At 41.4% G+C, this 13678-nt stretch overlaps 2 protein-coding genes across 4 annotated transcripts; both read right to left on the bottom strand.

Annotated features, from left to right (window-relative positions):
* Window positions 1-2046: 2046 nt before the first annotated feature.
* Window positions 2047-6509, bottom strand: LOC115173548 (antigen peptide transporter 2-like). The gene is made up of 11 exons (XM_029731736.1): window positions 5847-6509; window positions 5646-5760; window positions 5343-5473; window positions 4855-5060; window positions 4451-4648; window positions 4174-4302; window positions 3692-3880; window positions 3408-3581; window positions 3016-3175; window positions 2772-2908; window positions 2047-2610 (listed from the first exon to the last, which is right to left on the bottom strand). The coding sequence occupies exons 1-11, from the start codon at window positions 6379-6381 to the stop codon at window positions 2404-2406; spliced, it is 2181 nt and encodes a 726-aa protein (XP_029587596.1). The 5' UTR covers window positions 6382-6509; the 3' UTR covers window positions 2047-2403.
* An 804-nt stretch (window positions 6510-7313) lies between these two features.
* LOC115173550 (proteasome subunit beta type-9) lies at window positions 7314-11050 on the bottom strand. 3 transcript variants are annotated; one of them, XM_029731740.1, is made up of 7 exons: window positions 10958-11050; window positions 10659-10798; window positions 10347-10414; window positions 10092-10223; window positions 9692-9821; window positions 7893-8034; window positions 7314-7757 (listed from the first exon to the last, which is right to left on the bottom strand). In XM_029731740.1, the coding sequence occupies exons 2-7, from the start codon at window positions 10710-10712 to the stop codon at window positions 7630-7632; spliced, it is 654 nt and encodes a 217-aa protein (XP_029587600.1). In that variant the 5' UTR covers window positions 10713-10798; window positions 10958-11050; the 3' UTR covers window positions 7314-7629. The 3 variants fall into 3 exon arrangements, with proteins under 3 accessions (XP_029587600.1, XP_029587601.1, XP_029587598.1); XM_029731741.1 differs by having other exon boundaries at window positions 10659-10805; window positions 10958-10992; XM_029731738.1 differs by lacking the exon at window positions 10958-11050 and having other exon boundaries at window positions 10659-10946.
* Between the last annotated feature and the right edge of the window lie 2628 nt (window positions 11051-13678).

Below are 13678 nucleotides of genomic sequence, written 5' to 3'. Positions count from 1 at the left end.
ATGTTACTGTACGTTAGGTTACATTACATTGACTAGACATAACATAGCAAATGTAAAGTTGGGACACTCAATTACTATGACATGCTACGTTTGGTATGGACACTATGTTACTTAAGACAAAAACTAAAGGAGGGTGGTGTTATGCAAACGTCGAGCAACCCAAAGGTTGCGTGTTCAAATCTAATCACGGTCAACTTTTGCAACTACTTACTACTTTTTAGCTACTTTGCAACTACTTAACATGTTAGCTAATCCTTCCACTTTAACATAACTCCTAACCCTAACCTTAACTACTAACATAACGTAGCATATCATACTAAAGCTGTTGAACGTAATATATCTTACTAAACGGGTCAAATGCAAGCCAGACGTAGGATACTGTACGTCCTACAATTTGTTTTATATTGTACGACCGCTATTACATTGGTAGGCCAATGTAAAGTAACATATGCTAAATGGAGTGGTACAGATTTTTGTAAAATAGAATACGTCAGCCAGCGTCCTTGTTTAACAGCAGCATTGAGTATCAAAGACTCAATAGCAGTCACAAGACCCAGTGTTTGGCGTCGGCTTGTTTTGCTTGGTGAAGTGTACTAAAATAAAAGTGAAAGCAAAGGCAGAAAGGACTTGTAACGTGGTGTGATTGCAAGCCAACTGATTCGGCATGGAGTGGTTACACAATTGGCGCTTCACCCAGACAGATCAAGTTATTGTCGGCCATTTTGTGATGCCAGAAGTTCTTGAGATGAGATGGCCGCTGATATTTCCCCTTTGTGCTCTCCCTCCCTTCTTGTTGGTATCCGTTGGCAGTGGGTAGGTGGATTGTTGTTGATATGTCACCAACCTAAAGGGACAGGAAAATAACCTGTATATGTTTAATTGACAATGCAAACTTCTTCTACTGAGAAAATAATTGAGTTAATGAATGTTGCGACATGACACGTATCTCACAAATGTCCTGAGCTCAAATCGCAAGAGACCCAAAATAAACAAGCTCTGGTACTTTTTTTCACTACTTTGATTAAGTTGATGATTTGGATGATTAGATGATGTTTGTCTGCACCAGTGCTACAGATGCACAAACAGTAAAGGTGAGCAGAAACTATCACAAGACACTGACCAAGTGAATACTTCAAATCCCCTGCAAGACACATTGTAGGACAAAGTGTTTTTTTCCAGATCAGTGTTAAGGATTCTCAAAAAGAAATGCCCAATATTTGTATGACTCGACTGCCACCATTTCATGGTGATGTGTACTGGTCACAGAGCTGGTCATTAAAATGGTTGCCAGTATCTCTCCTGAGGTCTGTGTCTATGTGTTATTGTTCTCCGGTAGGGGGTGTTGGAGTACTGACATGTTGTTGTGACTTTAGCCGTAATGCAGACAGGCAGTGTCACGCTTGTGTGTAGAAGCGGACCAAGGCGCAGCTTGAGTATCGTTCTACATCTTTATTATTATGTGAAACTTAGCCAAACAAATAATAAACTATAAACAAATAACAAGCCGTGACGACAGAGGTGCAACGTGCACTAACTCAAAATAATCTCCCACAAACACAGGTGGGAAAAACAACTACTTAAATATGATCCCCAATTAGAGACAACGATGACCAGCTGCCTCTAATTGGGAATCATACAAAAACCCCAACATAGAAAAAAGAAACTACAACACAGCATAGAAAAAAGAAACTAGATAAACCCCCCAGTCACGCCCTGACCTACTCTACCATAGAAAATAAGAGCACTCTATGGTCAGGACGTGACAGGCAGACTGCCAAAAATATTGGCAAAGAACAAGGGACGGGCCTCCAGGGACTTTCCAAGACTTAGTGCTCTGTGTGATAAAATAACAATTATTCCGTGCCAGAATCAAATGTGCTCATGTACACACACGTGGACCAGACAACACTAAAAAGTAAGTCAAAAGCTCATGCACAATAAAAATACTGGCAAACATGGCATAGGCTACAATTCGCCACAAAAATGGCTGCAGACAAGTCTGTCACACTGATACTACACTTAGACAAAAGCATTCACAACAATGGGTATGGATGTGTACAGGAAATGTAATAATAGACTTTTTCTCCAGAACATAATAAATGCTTTTAGAACATGGGTCACTCACTGCCCCTCTATGTATTAATCAAACATTAAGAAATAGAAGAATTGGAAGAATGCAATACAATAAAATCAAATCAAAACCCCTCATACAAGATAGCCAAATGTCACCAACAGAAGTGTCCATCTCTTATGAAAAACCCACAATCTAACTATATTCAATATTTACATAAATTTGTGATGTACATGTGGTTTACAGTATATTGGGAGGTAGTGAGTATCGGTCAGAGACAGAGTGAGAAAATGACATCTCTATTTACAGTTCAAACAGTAGCATTTATTTTGTCAATGTGGCGCGTCGTCTTCGGTGAAGAGTCTCTCTTTTAGTTTGTAGTAGCTCCCCTTCCTGTCCATCAACTCCTGGTGAGTGCCCTGCTCCAGGACGGTTCCCTGGCCAATCAGAATGATCTGATCCGCCCTCTCAATGGTCTTCAGCCTGTGAGCGATCACCAGCAGCGTCTGGGAGGGGCAGCTAGCCAGGGCCTCCTGGACCTGAGACAGCGATAACAGATATGTGAAACCGCTAACTAGCGCTAACCCTATTGAGAATGTCATAGGTCGTACGTATGTGAAACTACTAGCACTAACCATATTGAGAGTATGAACGATGGAAGGCTAAAGCTATATGGTTAATGTGAGGAGGGATGCCGTACCATGTGTTCGCTCTCCGTGTCCAGTGCGCTGGTGACCTCGTCCAGGATGAGGACCTGTGGCTCTCTGATCAGAGCTCTGGCGATGGCGATACGTTGCTTCTCACCGCCGGACAGCTGACCTCCCCGCTCTCCTACATCTAGTAGATGGACAGACAGACAGTAAATGTATCAAGTCTCTCCTTGTGGTCATCCAGCAGTGATATATAGAATATTCCTATTTGTCATTGATCATGGGCCAGTGTACCTGTGTCGTAACCCTTCTCCAGTTGGCTGATGAAGCTGTGGGCATTGGCTCTGCGAGCAGCTTCCTGTACCCTCTCCAGAGAGCAGTCTGCCAGGCCGTAGGCAATGTTGTCCTTGATGGACCCAGAGAACAGAACAGGCTCCTGGCCTACCATGGCTATCTGGTAGAGGGAAAACCCAAGCAGGGAAAAACCTATTACCAATCAGCCCATCAATGTTAATTCTTCTGCAAAGATTTCTAATAGGTAATGATGTTGGTAGCCAATGCGGCATGCTACAGTTATCTGCCTGTGCTCTCTAGAGATGTAAAAATGCCAATATCTGTGTAAGAGTAGCTGTATTACTTTGCTGTGCAGGTGTGTTAGTAGTGGTTCTGGTAGCTGTCGACATTACCTTCCTGTGTAGGTAGTGGTGCTGGTAACTCTGCAGTGGCAGTCCGTCCAATAGGATCTCTCCCTGCTGAGGCTGGTAGAACCTCTCCAGCAGACTGACACAGGTGCTCTTCCCCCCCCCTGATGGCCCCACCAGAGCAGTCAGCTGACCCGGCCTCAGCTCCAGAGAGAAGCCCTAACACAAGCAGAGAGCCAATGACACAGTACCTCAGCAATGGCACAAGGAAATGCAAAAATGTGGTGATGATAAAATTTGTGTTTAACTTCCTCCCAGGCAAGCTTTACCTGCAGTACTTTGCGTTCCTGGCGGGTAGGGTAGGAGAAGGAGAGGTTGTGGAACTGGACGTGTCCAGTCAAGGTCTCTGGTTGGAGGGTCCCCTTGGTGCTGACCTGGGGCTCTCTGTCCAGGTACTCAAACACCTTACCAGCTGCCCCCACTGAATTCAGCATGTCGCCAAAAATGTAAATCAAAGTCTGAGAGGGCAGAGGGCAGATTTATTATACAGCATTGTATCATCGTAACTCAAAAAACGTTAGTGTTTGGAATCAACATTTTCAACAGTTACTACGTATTTATGTTGTATGATCTTTCTCGTCTCTATAGCAACTTTTACATGATGTACTTTCTTAATGAATACATTGCGATTAAACTTGTAAAATGTATTCCACTCATAATGGTCGATGGAACGTTAGCGGTTGTTGATAAGACATTAGTCTCACTGTGATGGATGGGGCTGAGACACAAAGATAAAGTAGCATTAGCGTACCCTGATATTGTCTGCCAGATCAGACTGGTAGAGGATGAAAGAGACCAGGTTGCCAGTGCTCATCTGACCTCGCTGGATAAACAGTCTGCCATAGTACAACATGGCCACCTGCATTACCACTGCTGTTAGCTGTAACACATAAACACACAGTGATGAGTATGTGCACAGAAGATCATAAGAAATGGTGACAGGCAGTTTGCCTTATTCCTAATCAAATCAAAATAATTGAAGTATTCTGAGTATAAGGGGGACAGGGAGTGACACCCTGCATACTCACTCTTCTCAGGAGCAGGTAGACTGCCCTGACGGTGTCCCGCCTGGTCTTGAGATTGTGGGTGTCCATCAACCTGTCGTTATAACGACCAGCCTCATGCTGCTCAGTTTTGAAGCTTCGTACGGTCCGGATTCCGCCAACTGTTTCCCCCGCTGCCTCGTTCGCCCTGGCCATAGAGTCCTGAACCTCCTTAGAGAGCCTCTGAGGAACAATCAATCCTCAATAACATTTCCTGGATTATATTTTATAAGGTTACCCAGTACATTTAGCAGTCACCATCTAATGTACTGTATTTTCACACCAAAAATAAAAAATTATAACGATTTCAGCTAATCATTTCAGGGTCTGCAGGCACCAATAGATAATTTCCGGACCTTCTGTTCTGGACACAAACGACTGTACTATACCTGGTAATAGTTGTCATGGACGCTTTGCAACAGGCCGGTGATGGGCGTCTCCATCAGCATGAGCAGAGTGAGCTTCCAGGACAGGCTCATCATGAGCGACAGCATACCCACGGTCTTAATGAGGGTCCTCAGTAGGACGTTGACATTCAGGGCCACCGCCCGGCCCATCAGGGTGGTGTCTGTGGACAGCCGGGACGTGATGTCACCTACGACAGTTCAGAGGTGAAAGTAAATTGTTGTAACGTCGTCGAATAACCAAGGAGCATTGAAGAACAAACTGGCGGTCTGTTCAAGAGATATTCTGCCACGCATCAGAGGACAGTCCACTGAATGACAAAGAAAGTTCCATAGAATGTGCATTTTAGCTACAGTAGTAATATCATAAACAAACAAGGTTGCCACTTGATCCAGAAAGACAACAGGTTGCACGCTGATCATACTTTCGGGTCACCACCATAAGATGTTTGGAATTATTAACGTGTCTCTACCTGTCTTGATGGTCTCAAAGAAGCCGATCTCCTGCTTCACCAGGGCCCCAAACAGCTTCACTTTCATTCTGCAGGTGAAGCTGTTGATAGCACACATGAAGAGGCCTCCACGACAGCCTGCACTGAAAGAGCTGCAACAAACAGACACCATAAACTATAGGTGTGTTGGAATAATCAATCTGATGTTCACATTGCAGCAGAGAGGTCGGTGTCTTCAATCAACAACATTTTTAAACAATACAACCTACAATGTGGAATGTGCGATATTGACAGGAGACTGTATATACTGTTGTATCAACTTACCTTCCCAAAGAGTAAAGACCCATGAGGATGATTGCTGTGAGAAAGTTATTCCACTTGTACTGGGTACCCAAGATGTCAATCACCTTTCCAGTGTAGAATGGGATGAACATCTCACCTTAAAACACACACCACCACTATCATCATCATCATCATCATCATCATATAATACTATTTTTTTCAAAACAACAATGAAATACTTACAGAGGACAGCCAGTGACAGGAATATAAATGCCCCAACCAAAAGGAGGGTGTCAGGTCTGTAGAAGTACAGGACTCTCATGAACAGCACTCGTGCCTTCTGCGTCTTCTGTTTCCCGTTACTTTCTCCATTGCTGTCAGGGAAGGTTGTCTCCCAAAATAAGGCTGCTGCAGCTGCTGCCACGGTACACAATAGCCACAAACTTGGACTCCCCAGACCCAAAGATCCATACACGCGCTCTGGTGAACTTCCATACAGCATACGTCGCCCAGTCTCATAGACCGGGGCAAGGAAACAGTGCACCGCTAACCAGCGCTTGAATACGGGTTTTATCGATCCTAGTGTGAGTAGCGTTAAACCGAGTAGTAGAACTAACCGAATCCCCGCTACAACCCATTGACGCACCACATTTCCGAAAGCATCAAAAGTTCTTGGTCCAGTTTTGGAAATAGATGCGCCAAAAGCCAATGTGGTTATGTCAATGCATAGACCTACAGCCATAGCGAACGCGCACGTTCTAAGCATCATTTTTGTCATCTAAATGGTTTTTTCATCTATAACCTATTAATTAAAAGGTGAGAGATGGCAAGTCCCCGAATTCATGAAGATCCTGTCCACTGAATGGACTGTTTTCAGATATTTTCCGAGGCAGCGTTTTAGTTTCAGTTTCAATTTCCCATATGCCCTAATCAGAATCAGAGGGAAATATTCTACACAATATTGTGCACCTTTCCATTTAGCTCGTATTCTGTGACATAATAAATAACAGACAATACTGCTAGTGTACTTAACCTAGTGGTTAATGGTGACAGGTTTATCCTACATTCTTCGGGGAAAAAAAGGTTATACCTATAACCTAAAAGGGCTCTCCCCATAGGAGAACCCTTTTTGGTTCCAGGTAGATCCATTTCCACAGATGGTTCTACATGGAACCCAAAATAGTTCTACCTGGAACCAAAAAGGGTTCTCCTATGGGGACAACCGAAGAACCCATTTTGTGTATGCGTGTGTATATGCATGTGGTGTCGTTCGCGCTCCCCGCTTTGGCGCCTTTTTGGAGTTCATGTGAGGTAACTGTTCCCACAGCCCACAAATATACGTGACCATGTCTGTGACCTCATTAACCACATTGATATAGCTGATATATTGTCTATTATTTGACTTGAACCACTCACTAGGAAAACCTAAGTAGGCTAATGTAGGTCTGTCATAGGCTAGCTTTAATGAACACAAGTCAACAATGAGCTAAAAAAATGAAACCTGCTGGCTTCATATCCACTTGGTAACTGATGACTCATCACCTAAAATTAGTACAATTTGCTACGAACATTCCCATGGCCTCACAAGTGCATGGTTTATATCCCGGTAAACATCATCATAATAACAAAAATTACCAACACTTTTCATGGTTGCAGAATAGTTCTTGAATAGTTGTTTTGGTGTTGAAAAAAAATAAACATACAGAGAAATATCCAAAGAAAGTTTAATTGATTGATGGTTTATTGACTTGTGAACCACCCAAAGACACAGTCCAGCATGAGGTCCCCAGGTACCCAAAATAAAATCAGTGTCTTCAACAGAGGGCTTAACAATTATAAATCATTTAAAAATGGTATGTGTAGTGATGTGGGGATGAGAATATTTAACATTGTGCCAGCATGATATGCAAACATTCTATTTCCTGTGTAGATTGAATAGTACTGTTTGTTCATAAGTCGGCCATATGTCCACTCACTGTTCAATAACTAAGACAACTTGAGTGTTTCAGTTTTCACAACTCAGTTTTCACTGATCATAAAAAGTGGGCAACTCGTTGCCCAGGATGCATTTCTCCTCTGCACCCTTTTCATCAATAGTGACAAGGTAGGCCACACCCCCACTCGAACCATCTCGACTCATGGCCAATGAAAGTGCTGAGAGAGGAGTGAAGAAAGAGAGAGGGAGAATATATTATAAAAAATTATACAACATCTTAATAGCTTCTAATTCATGCTGTTTAGGTCATATATCAACACATAGAATTATTTTAAAAGTGCAATGTCACTCACTGTTGACAACAAACTGTTGGCAGTCCTCTTTGCTCATGGCCTTCCGGTACTCTGCATCAACAAACCCATAGACATAAGCGCTTCCGGAGCCGCCGACCGCAAAGGGTTGTCTGGACAACAGGCCATTCAGGGTCACGTACACCTGGGAGGGATCAATGAGAGGGGGATGCTTGAGCACAGCAACCTAGCAAACTCTGAAGTAAAATATTATGCAGACTAGTGAACAACTGTGAGTTTGATTATGTAGGGGAGAACCAGGACGAAAGTAACACTTTTAGGACTTTTCCTAATTACTCAGATCGATAGAGCTAGAGAGACCATATTTCATGACAATTCAACTTATATATGTCCTCTACCATTAGCAACTGTAATTTAATTTCTAGGGTAAATTAGTTTAAATGAAATAGACCTGCAACAGAACTACCGCAACGTTACTTTTGTACCTGCTGGCGGGGCGGGAGTAACACAGCCTTGGGACGGAAGTTACAGCTGGCGAGAAGTGTACAATAGCTGTCTTATCTCCATGTTTCTGATTTGTAATGCTCGTTACTTTCAACGAATGTACTATCAGCCATAAATACATTTTCGTGTCGATTTGAATAATTAATGCTACAAGTTCTAAATGTATGAAAATCAACCGTGTATCAACATCGCAATGTTGCGCAACCACAATATTTTGCCTTACAATATTAAGCAGACTAAAATGGATCACATAATAGCGATATTAACCATCATTTTCTCATCTCACTTCAATGGGAATGTAGAACGAGATGTTTATCACCAACTGGCCTACCTGGTTAAAATAAAGGTGAAATATATATATATTTTTTATTATAATAAAAAAAATCTTAGCCCTACCAATCAGGTTATCTCCAGCTGTCCTTATCAGGCGCGCTCCTCGAGTCTTGATAGAATAAACGCTTTTATTCTCTTCACAAACAGAAACTCATCATGCTTATCACATTACCATGGCTTGACACAAGTTAATTGACCCCCAGAATCATAAAGATATATGTTTTTAACCACTAACCTGTCGATAAAAGCTTTTTTGAGAAGCTGATCCATCAAGTCATTTGATTAAGGCATAATACTAATGATGTCATGTCACATTTTTAAACATTATCACTTGTTGATATTTTGATAACATTATAAAAGCATTATGAACTAGAAGAGACAATGGCCTGTGCTTAAAGTTATTTTATTTTAATCCAGGTCATCAGCTAACATTGTGTTACATTAATCCCACCCATATCTCCTGTAACGTCTCCCAGGCTAACAACCAAGACTAGCTAGGATTTTACTTGAAACCTATGCTGTCATTTAGTCACTAAATGGGTTAAGAAAACAACATGTGTTTGGAACCTTAAAAAATTCAACACAACTTTATAACCGAAAAACACGTCCGTGTACTTACATCGCTCAAAACCACTTTTTGTTGATAACTTAGTCGGACTGGGCAGTTTTTTTGTTGCAGGGAGCTTATCCTCTGCATTAGGAACGTGCTGACTTCACTATCTGATTCTAGCTCCTGTCTCATCTAAGAAAATGGGTGTGTTACTTTCACCCCGTTTTACTTTTGTCCCGGCTCTCCCCTACTAATTGTACTAAAAGTTCATTTAAGCATACACTCAAAACTATTACAAAATTGTTCAATTAAATTAAAAATGACCTCTTCTGAGCTACAGGCATCCGTTTAAATGTTCAAGATGCAAGACAATGTTCCGAAAGGTACACAATAAAGAAATGAATACAGATGGGACTAGTGTTTATAGATGTGGCATTTCTATGTAACGACTGACCTGTCCCCCTCCTCTCTTGTCCCACCCGGCAACAATGAGATGTGCTGACAGCTCTTCTTTGTACTTGTACGAGATGTTTTTCACCAGAGTGGCAGCTGAACGAACTTGAGGATCCTCTCCAACCTCAATGCTGAGTTAAAGAGGTCACAAGTCACATAAGCCACAGCTTAATAGCAGAATTCTTTAACTGCATCTACTGTATAAAGGCAATCCCCCATTGCCTAATTAATTAAATAAAGGTTAAATAAAAATAAAAAATAAAATGAGAACATGAGAAAATGCACAGTGAAGGCCTATTAACCTTTTCCATACATTTAACTCAACTAAATGTGTTATACATAGGACTAGAGCTACTGTCGACCACAATAAATAGCCATGCAGCGGTTAACACGGGTAATACCTGTGCACATCCAGCTGGTAGTTAACCATCTCAGCGATGGTCTGGGCGTCCGCAGCCGAGCCTGACAGGGCGCAGTAGATCTTGTCATGGAGGAGAGAGAGCTTGTTCATCACCCGGTTCACCACAGTCTCCCTGTGAGAGATGGAGAGAAGAGGGAGGATGGATGGAGGAAAACGGAGGGTTGAGGGAGGACCATCACTTATTGAATGTTCATAGTAAATGATTGGCTTTCAAAGACTTGGAACAGCGATTTACCCAGCAGACACACGAGAGTCAGAGCCCAGCACCACCCCTCCATCAAACTCAATAGCAATGATGGTGGTCTGAAAGGAAAACAGACACAATTTTGATTAAGCGCTTTCCAAACTGTCTTGCGGGCATAATTAAATGACTCAATTGAATGACTCAACACAGCTAAGTTCACTTTGAGACTGACTCACGTTTGGAAAAGGCAATATATTATATTTATACATTCCTACAAATAAATAAACAAAAACAGAATGAACACCCCAACATTATAGGCTAATATCAATTCCACCTCCATAAATGTCATCAAATCATACTCACCCCGGTTTTTACTTCTTCAGATAGCCACCCTGGCTCTGATGATTCTTCTAACATCTTGAAGCACTTTATTTTTGCGCACGATAGATAATAAGTGTCTGGTCGCGTTGATACCTGTTCAGTGAGCACGGTGTGTGAGAGGCCTATTGACTCAACGCGAAATGGAAAGAGAAAGAAAACATGCAATTTAAAACCAAACGACGCCTCATTTAGGACATACGCGAACGATTGCTATTAAACTACAATTTTGTATTTAGAATCAACTATTAAAGATATTTGAGAAAGAAGCCGTCATGTCATACCTTTCTGTCTGGTCCACCATTTTCCCGAAGAAAATGAAAGTGAAAGTTAGATTGTCAGTGAGAGGCTGAAATAATTTCCCAAGAAACATACAGAGCTCCAAAAGCATGGGGTCAGAGACAATATTTTGTTCTTGTTTTGGCTCTGTACTCCAACACTTTGGAATTGAAATGGTACTATGACAATGAGGTTAAAGTGTAAACTGTCCGTTTAAATGTAAAGGTATTTTCATCCATATCGGGTGAACCGTTTAGAAATTACAGCACTTTTTGTAATAGTCCCCCCATTTTAGGGGACCAGAAGTATTGGGACAGATTAAGTTATATGTGTAGTAGAGTAGTCTAAAATTAAGTAGTGTGATCCCATATTCCTAGCACGCAATGACTACATCAAGCTTGTGACTCTACAAACTTGTTGTTTGGATGCATTTGGTGTTTGTTTTGGATGTGTTACAGATTATTTTGTGCCCAATAGAAAGGAATGGTAAATAATGTTTTGTGTCATTTTGGAGTCACTTTTATTGTAAATAAGAATAGAATATGTTTCTAAACACTTCTACATTAATGTGGATGCTACCATGATTACTGATAGTCCTGAATGAATCGTAAATAATGATGAGTGAGAAAGTTACAGAGGCATAAATATATTTAAAAAAGAACCTCCCGTTATTGTAATGGTGAGAGGTTAACATGTTTTGGGGTATCATATTTGTGCGCCTATAACTTTCTCAGTCATTATATAACAGTTTTAAGTTGTACCAATATTTACTCATTTTTATGATTTGTATGTTGCTGTCATGTAAACACAGATTTAAATACGCATTAGTTATATCAGGCTCACTTTACCCCTACCTACAATACCGTTCGAAAGTTTGGGGTCACTTAGAAATGTCCTTGTTTTTGAAATAAAAGCAAAATAAATTGTCCATAAAAAAACATCAAATTGATCAGAAATGCAGTGTAGACATAGTTCATGTTGTAAATGACTATTGTAGCTGGAAGCGGCTGATTTTTTTATGGAATATCTACATAGGTGTAGAGGCCCATTATCAGCAACCATCGCTCCTGTGTTCTATTGGCACGTTGGGTTAGCTAATCCAAGTTTATCATTTTAAAAGGCTAATTGATCATTAGAAAACCCTTTTGCAATTAGGTTAGCACAGCTGAAAACTGTTCTGTTCTGATTAAAGAAGCAATAAAACTGGCCTTCTTTAGACTAGTATCAGCATTTGTGGGTTCGATTACAGGCTCAAAATGGCCACAAACAAATAACTTTGTTCTGAAACTCATCAGTCTATTCTTGTTCTGAGAAATGAAGGCTATTCCATGTGAGAAATTGCCAAGAAACTGAACATCTCGTACAACGCTGTGTATTACTCCCTTCACAGTACAGCGCAAACTGGCTCTAACTAGAATATAAAGAGGAGTGGGAGGCCCCGGTGCACAACTGAGCAAGAGGACAAGTACATTAGAGTGTCTAGTTTGAGAAACATACGCCTCACAAGTCCTCAACTGGCAGCTTCATTAAATAGTACCCACAAAACACCAGTCTCAACATCAACAGTGAAGAGGTGACTCAGGGATGCTGGCCTTCTAGGCAGAGTTCCTCTGTCCAGTGTCTGTGTTCTTTTGCCCATCTTAATCTTTTATTTTTATTGGTCAGTCTGAGATATGGCTTTTTCTTTGCAACTCTGCCTAGAAGGCCAGAATCCCGGAGTCGCCTCTTCACTGTTGACGTTGAGACTGGTGTTTTGCGGGTACTATTTAATGAAGCTGCCAGTTGAGGACTTGTGAGGTGTCTGTTTCTCAAACTAGACACTCTAATGTACTTGTCCTCTTGCTCAGTTGTGCACCGGGGCCTCCCACTCTATTCTGGTTAGAGCCAGTTTGCACTGTTCTGTGAAGGGAGTATTACACAGCGTTGTACTAGATCTTCAATTTCTTGGCAATTTCTCGCATGAAATAGCCTTCATTTCTCAGAACAAATATAGACTGATGTGTTTCAGAAGAAAGTCTTTGTTTCTGGCAATTTTGAGCCTGTAATCGAACCCACAAATGCAAAAACAAGGACATTTCTAAGTGACCCCAAACATTTGAATGGTAGTGTACATGTGCATATTACCTCAACTACCTCGACTAACCTGTAGCCCTGTACATTGACTCGGGACTGGCACCTCCTGTATATATGTAACCGATGTGAAATGGCTAGTTAGTTAGCGGTGGTGCGCGCTAATAGCATTTCAATCAGTGACGTCACTCGCTCTGAGACTTGAAGTAGGGTTTCCCCTTGCGTTGCAAGGGCCGCGGCTTTTGTGGCGTGATGGGTAACGATGCTTCGTGGGTGTCAGTTGTTGATGTGTGCAAGGGTCCCTGGTTCGAGCCCAGGTTGGGGCGAAGAGAGGGACGGAACCTACACTGTTACATGTAGCCTCATTTTGTTATATTTTTTACTTTTGTTTATTTAGTAAATATTTTCTTAACTCTTATTTTTCTTAAAACTGCATTGTTGGTTATGGGCTTATAAGTAAGCATTTCACTGTAAGGTCTACTACCTGTTCAGCGCATGTGACAAATAAAATTTGATTTGAACATATGTACTAATCTATTGCTAGTGATGCCTCAAAGTAAATGGGGCGTATTCCCTCAGAAATAGCCTAATCAATTATAGTGGGGACTGTCAGATTGACACATTTCTAATCAAACAAACTTACACGCAGTGTAAAT

The sequence above is a fragment of the Salmo trutta genome, chromosome 34 (genome assembly GCF_901001165.1).
Source record: "Salmo trutta chromosome 34, fSalTru1.1, whole genome shotgun sequence".
NCBI lineage: Eukaryota > Metazoa > Chordata > Actinopteri > Salmoniformes > Salmonidae > Salmo > Salmo trutta.
Note: the sequence above shows the minus strand (reverse complement) of the source record. Positions and strands in the feature narration are given on the sequence as shown.

Coding starts and splice junctions, on each gene's coding strand:
- LOC115173548 (XM_029731736.1), bottom strand. CDS start 6,381: ATGACAAAAATGATGCTTAGAACGTGCGCGTTCGCTATGGCTGTAGGT. Junction 3,176..3,407: donor ACCACTACCTACACAGGAAG/GTAATGTCGACA, acceptor TCCCTCTACCAG/ATAGCCATGGTAGGCCAGGA. Junction 2,611..2,771: donor ACACGGAGAGCGAACACATG/GTACGGCATCCC, acceptor TCGCTGTCTCAG/GTCCAGGAGGCCCTGGCTAG.
- LOC115173550 (XM_029731740.1), bottom strand. CDS start 10,712: ATGTTAGAAGAATCATCAGAGCCAGGGTGGCTATCTGAAGAAGTAAAA. Junction 10,224..10,346: donor GACTCTCGTGTGTCTGCTGG/GTAAATCGCTGT, acceptor CATCTCTCACAG/GGAGACTGTGGTGAACCGGG. Junction 7,758..7,892: donor CCAACAGTTTGTTGTCAACA/GTGAGTGACATT, acceptor CTCCTCTCTCAG/CACTTTCATTGGCCATGAGT.